Source organism: Haliaeetus albicilla, chromosome 19 (genome assembly GCF_947461875.1).
Source record: "Haliaeetus albicilla chromosome 19, bHalAlb1.1, whole genome shotgun sequence".
Classification (NCBI taxonomy): Eukaryota; Metazoa; Chordata; class Aves; order Accipitriformes; family Accipitridae; genus Haliaeetus; species Haliaeetus albicilla.
In genome coordinates, this window is record NC_091501.1 from 13,842,260 (window position 1) to 13,859,740 (window position 17,481).

At 45.6% G+C, this 17,481-nt stretch overlaps 1 protein-coding gene across 3 annotated transcripts in view; it reads left to right on the forward strand.

Moving 5' to 3' along the window:
• CECR2 (CECR2 histone acetyl-lysine reader) overlaps positions 1-17,481 on the forward strand; it is a 105,309-nt gene that overhangs the window by 46,106 nt on the left and 41,722 nt on the right. For all 3 annotated transcript variants that reach the window (XR_011328886.1, XM_069807731.1, XM_069807732.1), the window contains exon 2: positions 5,958-6,052. Coding sequence is in view for 2 of the 3 variants with exons in the window: in XM_069807731.1 (XP_069663832.1) it covers positions 5,958-6,052 (95 nt within the window). In the remaining variant the exon portion in view is untranslated. The remainder of the gene's footprint in view (positions 1-5,957; positions 6,053-17,481) is intronic.

Sequence of the window (17,481 nt, forward strand, 5' to 3'; positions counted from 1 at the left end):
TATGCCCCTATTTACAACGTGCTTGAAATAGCCTTCAAAGTCTGCTCACAGAAAGTCGAGGGAGGTAGAGATCTCAGAAGGCACTGAGAGACGTTAAGGGGGGACCTAAAGAAATGGGAAAAGGGAATACCTTTGCTGCCCTTGCTTTTCCCCCCTCCCCAAATGATAGTCCCCTTCTGACAAGGTAGCTTTTCTCCTCCCTCATGTGTTTGCTCTTCATCCCTTGCCCTCGCACACACCAGGCTGGTGGCTCAGAGAAGAGCCGGGCCCACTGCGGTGCCGAGTGTCACTAAACTCTTCACCTCGCACCCCTGAAGCTACTGTAGGCGGCCAGCTTGGCTCCCCCAAGCTCGTGGTCCCCAGGGGGTGAGGTGAAGATGATGATGTTTCCTTGAGGAGAGCTGCCGATTTGGTCCCCGCCGCCAGGAGCACAGGGAGGGCATTCAGTGCCCGCTCTCCCTGTGGTGGAAAGGCGGAGTGGAGAAGTTGGGGGCCCTTTTGGCTCAGGAAGCCATGAAGCCCTGGAGCGTGATATAGAGGGAGGGCAGCGTGCAGGCTCCCGCAGGACCGTGGGGAAGCTGGGAGAGGTGCGTCCAGCTGCAGGCTTGGATAATGGGTGGTGTCTCCAACTAGCCGCTTAAAATTAAGATAACATGGCTGGGAGATTCCATCAGGATCAGGAGCCACAACTTCTTTCTGACTTTATGGCAGCCATCTAAACCCACTGCTGTTTGCACTTCTAGGGTATCGTGACCCTAGAAATACCCCTAACTCCCCAGAATGCCCTGCTGCCTTGTCATGCAGCGCAGGGCACTCTCAGTAGGTTTCATATTTTGAAAACTATTTCCATATGATGGCAGCAATCACAAGCAGGGAGAGCATGGCACTGGGCTGCAGAAAGCGCTCTGGCTGCTGGGTGGGGGCATGGTGTTTTCAGGTGTGCTGAGTACGTCCTGGGGGCTGAGCACCCTGGCAGACCAACAAGCCGAGTTGTGGGGATTGGCAGAGCAACTGGCTCATGGTGTAGCTGGATCCCGTCACCTCAGCTCTGGGACCGTGTCCCACTATTCATGGCATCGGCCTTCTGCTGCTGCTTTGGGTGAATCGACTGGGTGTGCTCTGCAGCCGAAAGGAGGGTGCCGCACTTCCCTCTCTGGGATGTGTTGCGGGGAGCAGTGGTCCCTCCCCAAGTCCCTGCATCCTCCTGGGATGGCTGGCTCTTTGGTGGGGAGGACTGCAGGAGCTCCTAGCCAGAGACGTGAAGCACGCACACCGGCTTCACGCAACACAGGGATAAATGGCACTTGTTGGAAGCATTTCAGACCCGCAGCTGACTTCCCATCTTCCTGCCCAATCCCAGTAACCGTACTCGTTTGCATGAATTTGCCTGACTCTTGCCCAGGTACCTGTTGTCATTCATTATCTGTGAGGGGAAAAGAACGTCCTGACTCGATTCAGTGACGGCGTTGAAGTTTCAGCGTATGGGTTGGGGCTGTCTTGGCATGGCCCACTGGTAGCTTTTGGTGATCTCCTAAAGCCTCTGCAAAAGCCTGTTGTGTCACTTGGGAGCATTGCAATGGAAAGCTGATAACAGCAGCGGTGTGGAAATAGAGCTGAAGGGATTGGGGTTTTTAAACTGATGGCTAACTTGGACAAGGCTTAGCTGTGCTTAAACTGGTTATGTCCATCAGATTCGGTTATAGGTGATTCAGCTCCAACACAGAGGAAGCCTTTGAAGTGTAGTCCAGTACCTCAGCAGCCAGCCTGCTCATGCCGGGCTCTTGCATGTGCTGGGCTTCCCTGTGGTTTTGGAAAAGCCTGTTTTCTGAAATGAGGGTCCCAAACTTTGTGACACTGCCCTCCAAGCGGACAGCTTGCTAGGAGCTGGAGTCTTCCTGGCTGCTTTCCATAGTTCACAAAGCCAGTGCATGCAGCAGCCCCGCCGTCACCTCAGCGCTGGTGTTGGTGACAGTGGTGTCACTGCTGTCACGGCTGTGGACTCATTCGTTTACTTTTACCCGGGAAGCTGACTGTCTTTCCTCTCAAAAATCTGGGCAGATATCAAGAAGGACTATACTCTGGGCTGCATGGGGCTTGGGTCACCACGCGTCCAGAGGCCGCAGCACTTGGGTGCTGTCAAGAGCAGACCGAAGTAGCAATTGCAACCGAATGGAGGTGATATCAGGGTTTAATACATGCTTACAGCAGCTCTGGGGGAGCAGTGTTTGTTTTAGACTCAACCCTTGGCCAGCAGCACACCACCGGTGGGGTTAGCCATACCTGCTGGAGTGCCTGGCATGGGGCAGGGGGGCAGGCGTGGGGCAGCGGGGCCCTTCTCTCGCAGCCCACCCCTGCCAGCTATTTTCCCAGGGAGCAGGGAGGGATGGGTTGATGCCCTCTTGCCCACCCCGGCTCGCCCTGCTTCGGGCCAGCGCTCCTCCCGGGTGAGGTGGTCACCCTTGTTCCGGCGGCCACCTCTTCCCGAAAGCCCTTGCCTGACTCAGGGAGGATTTAGTCCCGGGCTGGGGGGAGGGAAAGACGTTAAACAGGCTTTTCCCTAATGAGGTGTGACGCCAGCTGGAGAGGGGGAGAATCCTGCTTTTCTCCTGTCTGTTGCTCTCTCCAGCTAGAGGAGGAGGAGATGTGTCCCCCCCCCTTCCTCTGCTGATTTGCTGCCTCTTCTGTTTCCTTTCTGTGCCGTCCCCAAAGCGTTTTGGCAAGGTTCAGATTTCTGTGCTCACAGCTCAGTGCTCAAAGAGAAAAGGGGAAAAACAAAAGGGTTGGAGGCGTGGGGAGGATGGTGGCGGGGAGGAAACCCAGCCGCTTGCCCTGGCCAGGCTGGAGGAGCATGGGGACGGGCGCCCGGGGCAGGGTTTGCCCTGAGAACCAGGGGGGGTTTGGTGGCCTCTTTCTCCTGGGAGTCCTTGGCGTCACTTTGGCCACCTCTGCTCGGATGCACCACTCGAGCACCGTGCCACTTTGCTGGCCATCCCTCGTTGGAGGGGAGGGCTGGAAAAACAAGGTTTATTCCTCCTCCTGCAAAAAGTGGGCTGAAGCGTTAGGTGAAAAACCAAGGGGATCCTAACTCTTTGTTCACGGTCCTGAGATGTTAAGATTTGCATCGCGTCCTCCTGGTCCCTGGCGTTCCCACAGCATCCTGGGCATGTGGGAAAAGCCCAGGATTTAGGTGTTCTGGGGCAGAAAGCGGGAGAACCCAGTGGGATAAAAAATCATGACATTCCGTTAAACAGGACCAATAGACCCAGTCCTGGGAAATTAAAGCACCTCTCGCTGCTTTTGCACTATTGCAAGCAGCAACAGAAAAAAGGTAGACAAAAACTTTACAGAACAATGTCAGTATCTTTTTTCCAAGACAAATAATCACGGTGATACTTGAACTGTGCCTTTATCATAACCGACTGGCACCAGGTGCGACTGTCGGTAGGACCAGAGGTCCAGAGTGGGCTACGGGCAGCACCCATGGCATTGGGGAGCACAGTGCAAGCACCTTTTTACAGAGGCACTGACAGCCTTACACCTGCTGATGATGGACCTTCATTAGCCTCGTACTAAATGTGTGCTGATTAATCCTGACTCATGCCAGAGCCCGTCAACCCAGCATGGTGCCGGGACTCCACACCCAGTCCCGCGTCAGTCTGTGTGCCCAGTGCCCCTTTTAGCCAGCGGCTGCAAGATCCATCTGCGGCCGGGTCGGGTCCCCAAATCGGTGCCGCACCTGCCATGAAGGCAAGGACGAGGAGCACCCACCTGGGAGAGAGGAGGCAGCAAAGGAGGGGGGAAACTACCCAGCCAGGTGTTTTGGGGAAGACTGGTGAGTCCCTGCCCAGGAGACAGCACACTGCCCAGTGCCCAAGGAATGTCCTCCAGCTCCCAGGGTGACCTGCTGGCTCCGAAAATGGAAAGGTCACTCCCGGGCCTGGAAAACAATGGCTGCAGATAGGGGCTATCTGAGCCGGTTGTGGCCGCTGCTTAAGGAGTGTTAGTCAAACAGCAGGCTGAAAAGGCTCACGGGAAGCAATTTAAATATTCCTTCATACAAAAGGCTGTTGCATCCCAGCAGAGGCAGGCTGCTGACTGACAGCTTTAGTGCACAAGTGTGTGTGGATGAGGGAGAGGCTGAACCGGGGGGGAACATCCTGAAGACTTACTTTCCCCCCACCCTTTATTGTGGGTCTTAACATGTCATTTTTCACAAGCTGCAAGTTTACTGTGGTAACACATCTGGGACGTTTTAGCACATTGCATACTTTGGGGGTTTTTTCCCCCCTCTCAGGTATATTTTGTTAGAAGGCAGATGTCCACTAAAGTAATTTACAAATAAAATAAGTCAACACCTCCAAAATACTAACTGCTTACCAAGTGAATTTACCCAGTAATTGCTATTTCTATAGTGTGATTACTATTTATGCAACAATATCACTCTCTCCAAGGGGTGGCAAGCAGCAACTGCAGTTTTTGTATTAATTTGTCACTAAGCAGGGTAGTCGTCTAGAGGCCAGAACAGAGATTCTTGGGACTTTTTCCTAGCTCTGTGGCAGGGACGCTGTGTCAGGCTTTGGCTGCCCACTGCCCTTTCCTTACCTCAAGTTTTCACATATAATAGATGCGTTTAATACATTCTTCACAAGGCAGATGTCAGGCTTCTGCTTGTGAAGCACTTTGGATATTGCACAAGAGGTAAATAAGAGCAGTGTTGATAATGAAAATATGTCATTAATACATTTCCAATAAAAAACTACAAGCGGCGTTTAATCTGCAATCTGTTATCAATAATTTTATTACTGCAGTTACTGCGGTCTAATAAAAAAGCACTTTCTCTTCTTTATTGGGTAAGTGCCAAAACGTTTATCCTTTATTCTCTGGCCATTAACCTTTATTCTGTAGCCATTAGCTTAGCCATTTGTGTAACAGTCTGTTGAGTAACATTCAAGTAGGAATTTGTATTCAATCCATTATTTACTCTGAAACCCAAAAAGAATGGCTTCTTATGCCTATGTTGTTTATCCATATTAAATCTTGTTAAGTGCTATATACTACAGATTATAAGTCTTACAGGAAGTGGATTTTTCTTACTGTGAATGATTTTCTGGCATATAAATACAACTGTAGTTAACCTAGTAATATTTTGTAAACAAAGCTTGAGATTGCTAGCTGAAAAACCAGATATTTCTCACAACATGGGCAAAATTCATAATAACTACATTTCAGAAGTTTATCCTTTTTGTGGATCAGTTCCTGCATCACTCCTTTACGTGAAATAAGCCATGATACTCTCCACCCCTTCATCAAGGTTTGAGGTTTTGGGTCATGAGGTCTGATATCCCTCAATCGTTTCTTTCTCTCTTACTGGAGGGGGAAAAAAACCCCCAAAAACCCCAAACCCAAAGAGAAATAAGTTAAATGATCAAAATGCCTGCTTGTCTTTGAGGCATTTGCTTGCTAGCTTTCAGCCATTTCTGGCTCTCCATCTGAAACTGCTACTTCTCTGTGTAAGTGGCTTTTAGGGCCACGCTTTCTGAGCACATCTTTTAAATGAACTCACCAGCCTTAGCAAGTGGAAAGCAAAGCAAGAGAATGAAACTGTTGATTCCTGCCCATCAGCTGAACATGGGAGAAATCATGGCTTTCTTATTAGGCTGTAGTATCTCAACCTCACTGAACCCTATTTTTCTGTTTCCAGACAAAAGCATTAGTCTTCTGGCTAGAGAGTGACATTCAGTAAAAGCCTTTCAAGGTCTTCCCATAAACTCTTGCAATGAAGAGGTAGTAGTAGCAGTATTTTTAATGATGGGGAAGGTCAGCTTACCCAGTGTATGCTCTGCTGTAGTACACGTACTTGAGGCTGCTTGGGTCTTTTTGGTCCTGATCGCTAGCAGTAAATTTTAAGGAATTAGTTTGATGGTTGGAAATTTTTTTCTCTCCTTTCTGCTCATTAGGAACTGGAAGCTGCTCTTCACAGGGATGATGTGGAGTTTATCAGCGACCTGATCGCCTGCCTACTTCAAGGTTGCTATCAGCGCAGAGACATCACGTGAGTAACCTCGCTCTATGGCTTACACGCTTTGCAAGGGGAGCTAATTAACACAGTCACGGGGATGTTTCACGGCTGTAGAGTGATGACATGGCAGTGATGAGCAGCCACCAGCAATGAGGCCAGATGCTTCACCGAGTGGAAGGGAATTCTGGCTCTTCTTGGGTTGAGTTGCAGGTTTTTAGTTTTACAGACCCATTGTTAAGCAAACTTCTTTGTTCAGATCCCATGCAAATGTTGATGCTCTGCTGTAGCACTAGTGCATACAGTGAACATTCACATCTGCTGTTATGCTCTGCACTCAATTTGGTCAAATTAGTGATATCACACTAAGTCTTTAAATCATCACATATGTTTTCGACATTTTATATGTATTGCATAGAATAAAACTTGCTGCTCTGCAGCCACTTCACTTGCATGGAAGATCCCATTGCTTTACAGAGGGACAATTGTTAATTATTTTCTTAGAAATAAGAGGAGTATTGGAATCAGCTCAGTTGCAGGATGTTGGAAAGTGATTTGTCACGTACTCTTGATGTTTCAAGATCCAGAGACACTTTGTTAGTGTCCACCAAAGTAGTGTCCCAAACTGAGACATCTGTAGGACATCATTCTTTAGAGGATTGCCACTCATGCAGTGAAATATGCTCCCAGTGATAATGAAGGCTTGTTGCAGTGTGTTTTATTTGTTCTTCTGTGAATCATGTTAATAGGAAAGCATAATTGTGGAGACAAGGACAGCTTGGCAATGCTCGCAGTTGCTTAGAAGAGGTGTTAAGCAATCCTGCTTCCTAAGATTCCCCTGTTGTGCAGAGGCTGAGGCTGGTGTATAGGCATAACCATAAGTGCTTGCATCGAAAGCTCTATTTCTGATTAACTAATTAAGTTCAACAAAATTTAGATAGGTGGGGGTTTTTTATATATATATCTGCCACTTAAGTAAGTTCTTTTGCATTGCTGTGTTGACATTCAGCATAAGTGGGTATCAGGACCTGAACCAGGCAGCTGCACTGCATTTTCTGTCTCTGAATGAAACCGATGTGATGAGATGCTTGATTGTAAAGGGACTGCAATCATGTGTACCTCCTTCATCAAAATAGCCACAGAGCAATATAATCTTGCTTATAAACATGCAGCAAGTTTATTTCTTCATACCAGAAAGTAGTGGTTTAAGTGTTTTGCCCACGTTAACCAGCTCACGCTTGTAGAAGCAGTGGCAGATTTGTCTTTGATAAATTTCATAAATTCCACATTGTGAGGTTCTCCTAAACTCTCCAGATCTACAAGTGTCCACTTAGCAGTTGCACTGTTTAACTGCCTTCCCTTTCTCAGCTGTTCTAACTAACAAAATTCAGGGATGAATCATGGGTGAGTCGTTGGGCAAGTGGTCTGTCTGTCTTTCTGGGAAAAGTTACACATGGACAAGTGCATATACACTCACGCCCAGTTACGTGACTCACCTGGCAGCTCAACAATGTGTAGTTATTCAGTATTGCATGTAGGTCCCAGTTTGTGCCTGTGTAAATACAGCTTTGGTTAACTCTGAGATGCAAAAGCTGCAAGGAGGCAATGTCATCGCAGAAGGAAGGGCTGGTAACCCAACTGTGGTTTTGTGCAGCCTAGTCAGGGTGCGTGTGCGGCATGGCTGGGTACCTATGTAGCTGTTGCTGTGTGTCCGTCCATGCACGAGAGGTGCCGTAGGACGTGGAGGAGTGCAAAGTCACGTAGTGAAGTTGTGAGAACTTGCACCTCACCTGAATGGTTGTGCTAGGGAAAGCATGAGGTGCCTGAGGGAGAAACCAGCTGCACCTTTCTACAGCACGTCCTGTAGAAGGTGACTACCTCATGGGCAGGGCAGAAACGAAAAAAGTCGTTTCTGCAGAGGAGATGAGGAAAAGAACACAACAGGAGCAGCACGGTGGAAGTGGCTGAAGGAATATATCAGGAAAACTACCTGGAGCCACTGGGATGTCAGGGTGGTGGGCTCTGAAGCGCTGCAGAGGAAGCAATGGGGGAAGCTACCTGGAGACAGAGGGAAAGGAGCTGCATGCAGAGGCATGTCACAAAGGAAGAAGCATTAAGATGTAGTCTAAATATGGAAATCTGTAGGTAAACGAGAATAAAAATGATGGCTTGGATACACTTCTCAGAAACAAACTTGGCTCACTGTTTCATGCTTACAAACCAGCTATGGAATATTTATCCAAATGAATGTGCATTTTTAAAACCTAGCTTACACATTTATTTCAAAAACCTTTGCTCCCTCTAACCCAAGTTCAAGCGGCATAGGCCTTCGCTGATGCACAGCTTCCCTGCTGTACCTAGTTTGTCCCCAGTTAATGGTAAGGAGTTGAGCCTGTAATTGATTTTTTGAGTGCTCAGCAGACAAAGACATGCAAATGTAAGAGGCAGAATTTGTGTGGAGTTCAGATTTGGCTTTTCACAATGGGCCAGGACTCCATATTTTTCTGTTGCAGACAGATAGTAGGTATCTGTCTCACGGGGTAAAAATCAGCAGTTTCACAGATCATCACAGTGGCGTTACAGCAGCAATTTCTCCGGTCATTTGTGCTCTGCATCCTCGTGCCAAGGCTGTGAGCTGTTAATCTTTAGGCTGTAAACTTTGCTCCCTGTTGCACCTCAGAGGGGAAGGTAGGAGCTTGTTCTCATCCTTGTTCTTGGGCTGGAGCACTACGGCTCAAGCACAAGATGCTTCACATAACCTCATGTAAAACATAGTTTACCTACCTCTCCAAGGAGTTTTGTGCTTTAATTAGTTTTGTATCGTGTCTTACCCCTTTGATGGCCAAAAAGTTATCTGCCCATGCTTTCTCACAGTCTGTCTGGGAGCAGCTTGTAGTTCTTGTCACATCTGTTTTGACGGCATGCAGAACTTGCAGTGGAGCTGGGCTGCCTGGCTTTAATCATGCATCATAGAGGGATATAAAACTGTCACATACCTTTGCTAATTATAATGTGCTCTCAAGTAATTTTGGAAGTGGAACCCAGCTGAGAGCCCTTCTAATGCACAATTTAACATACTCTAGTTTGATTTGCTTTTTATTCTTTTAAAAAAAGAGAGATTAATACTTTTGTAGGGTTCTGTGATTCTTCGTTTTGAAGTAGAGCAACTTTGCCTTGGTTTTGATATTCTTTTTAAAAAAAAGAAACACATACAAGAGAGAGACTGTTTTTTACTCTGCTTGATGATTAAGGAGTGTTGAATGTCTGGTAACTTAAGACTTTCTTTGAGTTATGGGTATCTGTGTTTAACTAGAGAGACTACTTAATGGGATGCCACATGATCTTCTCCAAACTCTTATTTATCATAACCTATCATAGCTGTTAGGAACATTCTTCATTGACCTGGTTCTTGCCATGTTAAGCACTGTAGAAGTACAGAACAAAAAAGACAGTAGTCTGCATTTCTGGCTTCTGGCATCTTTAGCAATGACCCTGTAGCTGTCCTTGCCTGGCACCGGGTGATTTGAGCACTTGGCCAGGACAGTTTCCCTGTTGCTCTCCTCTTTTTGCTCTGACCCAAAATACTTTTGTGCCATGATCTGCAGCTTTTGTTGTTTTATAAATAACCTTCATAGTATTCATATACCACCTGTATCAAATAACTACTAATGATGCAATAACTAATATCCTTGAAGCTTTTTGTTCGATCTCTCGGTTCATTTTTATGTTATAGGCACGGTTTGGTTTGATGCCAGTGAGTTTTTACCCATACGTTTTCCTGCCTCTAGCTTTTGTGCACAGGCCTTGAAATGCCCATGTTTTCTTTTAATTGTTTAAAAATGCAAATGCTTGGAAAGTGGGGAGGGAGAAAACTCTTAATAGACTTTGGGGTTTATAATAAATAAATAAATAAATAAATAAATAAATAACGGTTTGAAAAAATCTGCTGCTTGCTTCAGATTCTGTCTGATATAAATTGGGCAGCTGCATAGTCCCTAGGGGCTGCCACTTTAATTCCAGCAGGAAATGCGACTTGATGACTTGTATCAAGACAGGAAGATCAGAGCTTCAGCTAACGGCAGCGGCCCCAGCAGGAGCCTTCTGCAGCTGTTTTTAAGTAAGAAGTGATGGTGTGACATGGATGTGTACACTCAACTAAAATAATCCAGAAAAGCTCCTGCTGTTCAGCATTTCTTTGGGTGAAACTCATTCTTCACTGCTCTGTTATTGCATTTTTGCTATTTTTCTAATGTTATGGCATAAAAAGTTTGAATGACTTTATCATATTTCTCATTGGAGGGCGTTTTGTATGCTGCTATTGTGTCTTGAAAAACATTTTAATTGCTTTTTCTTATAACATGTTTTATTTTTTCAACATGGACAAAGGTGCCAGAAAGTGAGGAGGAACCAAACCAGTATCTCTGCTGTTGCATATGCCCCTTGAGATTCTGGTTTGGTTTGGTTTTGGTTTTTTTTTAGTACCCCAGGGGATTGGTCCATCACTGTAGCTGAAAACTATCTAATTGACTTCCGTGGCACCACAGACAGCATTTGCTTCCTTAGGAAACTCAATTATTTTTTTTTTCTTGTTCTTTCTTCCCTTAATGCATTGGAATTTTGTCTTCCCAAGTGGATCACCTGTTTTGCACCCACCTTAAACTTTCTGGATCTGTAACTAACCTTGGAGTCTTTGGCTTGTAGTTTGCACCAGGTTTGTTCTAATACGGATAAAAGGATATTCCTTAACTCTTCTTCCCTCCCCACAATTGTCTTAATTATTTCTTTCATATCCTTAGTGGTGGCATTGAGAAATATTCCCAGTATGGCATCTGAAGAGCTATATTTCCTACTTGTTGAATTGCCAATCAAGAATACCGCCTCTATTCTGCTTATTTTCTAATGCTTGTTCTGTAATCACTTATTTGAGCTTTCACCAGAAAGAGATAAGGGATAAACTGAAATCTTCTAACTCATCAGGGCAGAATGCCTGTTTCCTAGGGCTGTGTTTAATAACTGATTATTTCGCTTCTTCCTTCTGCTTTGTCATTTTTGTCCATCCTTGCCCTTTATTCTGTGTGGACTGTGTCTTTACAGGCTACTTTGGGGGTTACCCCAGGTCTCATGTTTCGGTAAAACTGACCTCAATAAAATGCTTAACATCTTGAAATTGCCCTTCTGCATGTGACTATGTGAGCTGTGTCCTTCAAGAACCGCTGTATCTTGGTCTGGTCCAGGGGATAAAGTGGCAGGTTAACTGGGATAGCTGCCAAGTTTTCAGTCTCATGGATACTGTGGTGAACCGGGCTGTGGGAGCAGCTAAGCCAAGGTACTAAGACAGTCTGAATGAGTTCAACACTTCAGTCCATGCCGTAACATCTGGGACAGCCAGCCTAAGCTCAGTTGCAGCAGACCTGGGGACCACCATGTTTCAGAAAGGGTTTTAACAGCCGGCTCTTGTAGGTGTGCCAGTGACCTTGATTATAACAACTGTTTCAATGGCGCAGCCACAAAGCACCTCACTAACTCAGAATCATATTCATGAATGCCAAGTGAATATCAACAAGATCAGCATTATTTACAGTGTGGCTTTTAACAAGTGCTGCCACGCATACATCATGGAGATTGGTGGACGGCCTCTGGAATTGACCCAGTATCATCAGTGCAGGAGATACCGTGAGGGGGCAAGGGAGATGAAGTGGCTACATTGCTCATCTTGAATGTAATATTAATATTTATTATAATAATAGCCAAGCCATGCAAGGTGAGCCTTTTAAAGGGTAAAAAGTGAAAATGAGGCAGCTGGCAGGTGTTGGGAAAGGAAGGATGAGATTACAGCAGTAAAATAACACAGTCATTCAGAGATTAATGAGAAGCACAGTGGAATAAAATTATAGAGTTCAAGTATAAATAAAGCTAAGTAAATGTCTTTGATTCTCAGATGGATAAAATGAATCTTTAAAGAAGAATTTGAAGAAAAGTTGGTAGCACGTTCTGGAAGTGCTATTCCATAGATGTGGTGGATGATAAGGACTGAAAATGGTGGAAGAAAGAGTGTGAAAGCTGTGCTGTTATTGTCAGGGCAGGTGAATGAGAGGCATAGATTGGATAGCTGGGGAAAGGGAACTATGCAAAACATTGACAGGGAGGAATAGGTGGCTAAACTTAAAAGGATGAATAGAGAACAGTCAGTGAAGGGTCTGGGAGACTGCAGTGATGTCATCATGCCAATGTCAGAGTTTGAAATATGAAATGGACAGCTGTATTTTTAAGTTCTTGATGTTGCAAACCAAGTACTCTGGAGACAAGGAAGAAAGCAACAATGAAGAAAGAATTGAGAAGGCAAGTGAAAACATCTCCTTTGAAGGAATAAGACAAAGAATGATGGAGAGAGAGAGGGACAGGATGTGGAAGTTCTCTCCACAGGAAACCTTTGCTCTCACTTTTGAGATTGCATTTCAAGATAGTGATGCTCCAAACCACCGGCGCAGGATTTTTCCTCCAGCATGGTTGGTTTTGCAGGTCATCTCCCAGCACCTCAGCCAGGTTCAGAAACTGATCTTTAGTCCAAGTGTGAATACTGGAGAAGTTCTGAAATTATTTTCTTGGAGCCTTTTACCCCAGTGAGCTTGATGAACAGCTGGGGCGGCTGCTGGCCAGCTGCTAAGCCACTACAATAATTTGGTGTGTCATGTCAGTCTCTGTTCTAAGCCACCTATACTTTTAATTTTTCTCTCATTTTACCTTCCATCCTTCCTCAGCTTCTTTCTGGCTCAACCAGTGTAGTGGTTTAAGCTTGAGGGGAAAAAAGAGGAAATACCTGTTCTGAAATGAATCCCAAAAGGGACTTCTTTAGGACCCATTTATTTATCTGTAAAAACTTGTCTTTATCCATTGTCCCCAGAAACTTGTAATGTGTGGGGCTGGTTCTAAGTAGTGAATTTGCTAAGCTTGTTTTCTCCAAGGCAACCCCACACTAGGTATTTTTTATCTCAAAAGGGACTCTCTTCTCCCACATTAAGCATATTTTTCTATGAGCAGCAAGGCACATAAAGGCTTGTTTCATATGGATTTGTGCCGTAATACACACATGTGTCCTATTTCCCCATCATCATCAAGACAATAACTCTAGCTTCTTCCCCACAGTGCTCATCATCACTGTAATACCCTAAGGTCCTTTCTGCAGCTCCTAAACAATCGGAAGAGCTTATGGTGCAGCAATACTGTTGTGTTTCCTTATGGCTATGAATTGGGAGCATGCTTTCTGTTGATGGGCACTAGCAATGAACAATGCAGCATTAAGCTGGCTTCACTTGTTCTTCAAGGATCCAGGAATGCATAGTAAGTAATGATCCTCTTCCAGTCTGAATGTGGGGCACGGTGAGCCTCATTCCTATTTGCTCTCTCAGAATATAGGAGATGTATTTGGGTCTTTCATAAGTTAATCAGCTCCAACTCCAAAGGGTTGATCTGCTTCTTTTCAGAAAGAGCCGTCACCGTCAAGTAACAGCAGTAGAAACAAAGAAGCATGTGGATGAAAATTGGCAAGCACAGATTGAAGTCTGGTTAGATGCAGGTGAAGGTAGTTGGTGGGAGAAGTGAAATGCCATCACAGACCAAGCAAAGCCCTTGCTGTCTTACCAGGTCAGTTCACAAGGTGAAAGTTGGGCTCTAGGTATGTTCCTTTATTCTGGACCATCCAGAAGGCTGTATTCATCCCTCCTGAGATAAAGGCTGCTATGGGTGGATCTTCGTTTCATCACATCCAGAGTGGCTTGTTGTCAGGCATACACTGTGTGCTTAGTTGTCAAGGTCACACAGAATTAGACACAAAACAAGGGGAGAGAAAACTCCATGCCTTAAGAGTCAAAGTGTGCACATGGAGGCAGCATGTGGCAAGAGCAGAGGGCGCAGCAGTGGTTCTCACACTTCATTGTGTCTGTGTGGCCATCGAGATCCGTCCCTTAAGGACTGAACATCTTTTCCAGGTCAGATCAGTATGTGCTGGCTATACACTCAGCATGCATGAACCAGAGTCTCCCTTGCAGAACCCTTCAAAGCAGTAGCCAGCAGCCTACGACTTACCAGGTCTCTCACTCCACACCAGTGTTCCCCAAATACCCCCCCACTGCTTGACAGGGTTGGCTTCTGCCAAGGTACTTGTTCCCCTCTTTGAGCATCCAGATCCTTCTCTCTCCCTTTTTATGATATCTAACAACCAGGAACTAGTTTTTGGGTTAGTTAATAAATAGTTCTAACACTGGTTCTTTTTTTTTTTCCCTTTTTGATCCTTCAAGAGATTGCCTTTTGTTATTCAAAGCCAAAGGTACTTGAGACAGAAGCAATGCAGAAGCCCGCAGGCTTCAGACACTGTCCTGGCTGTGGGATCATTATGCCTATAAGTGATTCCCATCCTCTGTGTCTGATAAGCCTTGGGGAAGAGCTGGGCAAAGAAGAATGCAGCACTCCAAATTCCTGAGGGGTGCTGGGAGGCATCCATCCATGTGAGGGCTGGAGGAGCAGCTCTCACCTGCTGGTCAGGACCTTTCAGCATCATCACTTCACCCCACCTAGGGACCCTTCTGCCTTTGTCTGACTCCCTTTACAAGGCTCACAAAAACCTGACCTCCTATCTGGGCGGTGGGGGGGAAGGGTACCCCCTTTTGTTAAGTTGTGCTCAGAAATGTCCAGGTCAGATGGTTTTTGTTTTGAGGTCCAGGAATTGCTCCTTGAGCCCAAAAACTGACTTTGGGAACTGCTGTGTCTCAGATTTATTACCTCGGGAGCATGTGCTCTGCAGAGAACCCAGGTTCTTTGCTTTTCCGTTGCATCCAAAAAGTGACATAATTTACTGATACCGTTAAGTCTGTCAGTGTCATCAAGCCTGCTGCCTGCTGGTGTGCCTGTAAAGTCTCCAGTTTGGCATCAGTATTGCTTAATCTTCTCTTGGTGATCTTACGCTTCACCAGGAGACCAGCTGTGCCCTGTGGATCAGTGCATTCTTCCTTCAGGTGCCTCTCCTACTCTGCACCTCTGTCTTGTGTACCGGTATCACGACACCTCATCACTGTTACCTTCCCGTCCTTAGGTACCATCCTACACTCCAGTGCCCTCAGTACACACCCTGGTGTTGGCTCTGAGACTCAGGACCTCTCTTCTGCCTCCTGCCATTCTGCCTTTGCCAGTGGTGTCTGTCACTCATTTTCTGATTTTGAGCCTGACAGAAAACTGCGCTTCAGGGTCTCGGGAGATTCTTGCCACTTGATCTGAGCATACTGTCAAGGAAAAATTCGTGTTCTCAGGCTAGCTGCAGTGATAGATCTCGTTGGATAGGGAATTGTTGGGCTCTGACTCTCCTCAGCTCTCCGACCCTATTCACTAGCATGACAGGGAATTCATTGTTTAATGAAAGCCATTTTCCCTGGCCCTTCCCCAGCCAAGATCAATGTCATCACATGGCAAGGGGTGACAGACACTTAGACATCTCCCTTGTATCCTCCCGCAGTGTCATATGCCAGCTTGACACCAAACTTTCTTCAGATGTGGTAGACTTTATTTCTATCATGGATTTATCATAGGCGCTTGGGGTAAGATAACTTTTTTCCTTGGTCCTTTCCACCTCGGACAGAATGTGTGATGGCATCAGCACTGATTACCACCCTGTTCTAGTACCAGCTCTGCCTCCCTTTCTGGGTAAAGCTTCAGTAACTGATATTACCTCTTTCTTGGGCTCCCTTGACTCTACAGATTGATTCCTCAAGGCAAGAAAAGAGCAGCTGACAGTGCTGGGGACATGCACCTTGTCTCCTCTGTGACTGATGGACTGTCCAGTGCAACCACTGATAAAGAAATAGAAGCCACTTGTTGCTTGATGGACACTCAAGTCTTCTTCCCATTCAGACAGGCAGGATATCTGACAGACCATCTTGCCAGGAGTTTTCTGGAGGTTCCTATATATTTCCAGATGCACAATATTTTACAATTTCAGCCATATCTCAAGGAACTGAGGTCTCTATTTGTAGGCAAGGAGAGAAAAAGTAGCTGCAATATCATCTGCTTTCCTCCATGCTGGAGCTGGGGTGCATGTTTCAATATGGCTGATTACAGAGCTGGTTTCTTCTTGGTGTTTAAACCTTCCCTTGCTGCTCTCATGGGTTGTACATCACACTGAAAGCAACTGATTTGTTATTGTGCCCTTTAATAGTTTCAGGGTAGTAACTTAAAGGTAAAATTGAATAAATGGTGAAGTACAGAGTATCTGTGGGCTTAGTATGTTGGCAAAGCTGGGCAGGTGTGTTTAAACACACCTTTGGTGTGAACATGGTCATCCTGAGTCAAATCCAACAAAGCCCATGGAAAATAGCATAATCACATTTAATTAATCATATTCATGCAGTTACAATTAAGGAAAAAGACAATTTTTAAAACTGTCTCAAATTGTCTCTTCTTTGTATTCATTCAAGGTAAATAATCCTTTCTGTTCATCTATTGCTACGTTAATTCATGTTTTCAGGAATATATATATACAGCAATACTGTTTGCTCACCACGGTGATGTTTCAGGATCTTTTAGCAGAATTATTTTTTTCCCCTTTTTAATCCAGTTGTCCAACCCATTGATGTGTCATTATCAGTTTTCACTCAAATTGCAGCTTTAGTAGTGGGGGAGGGGTTTCCTGCTTCTCTGTCCATACCACTACCCCAAAACCCTCCCTGCATTGAGAGCACAAATGTTCACTTCATGGAGACTGTGCAGAGACTCACTGAGTATGAAGGAAGGGTTGAGCTATCATTAAAAAACAAACAGGTAGTCATCAAGTTTTAAGTTTTATTTTAATCCTATTAATATTCTCTGAATCTGGGCAGTGTATGCATGCATCCTCCTGCTCATCCTCTTTGCCCCCAGCACTTTCTCTTCCTTGGGTACCATACACCTTCAGCTGTTATTTGGGATGTTTCTGGCTGCTCTGGGTTTATTGCTGCTCGTATTCTTGTTTCTTCTTTTCCCTAATCAAACAATGAAAACATCCAAGCAGCCTTTGCTCCTACCTAAAAATCAAATGTAGGCCCCCACACCCAGTGTGCATCTAGTTAACCATATGTGTCTTCCTTATCTTCCAAGTACTGCATAATCCACCAGGCTTGGCAAATCCAACCCCTCTTTCCTCCAGTGCTTCACATCTTCACCCCAATTGCTTTCTTTCTCTAGTTTACTTGGCCAAATAGGCTGCTGGTCTCTTGAGACGGAGAGATGGATGCTGGGCATCTGCTCTCTTCTTCCTTGTATTTTGGTGGGGAGGTAGGAGGGGAGCAACAGAGAGGCAGATAGGGGCAGTGAGGAGCAGTTTGGTGTAGCTGGAAGAAGGGCCATCAGCATCTTCAGGTTGTATTTCCTTCACCAAAAATCACTTTCACGTTCTCATATGGAAGGAGAAGCAACAACATGCCTCCTTGTTGCCTCCCTGTACC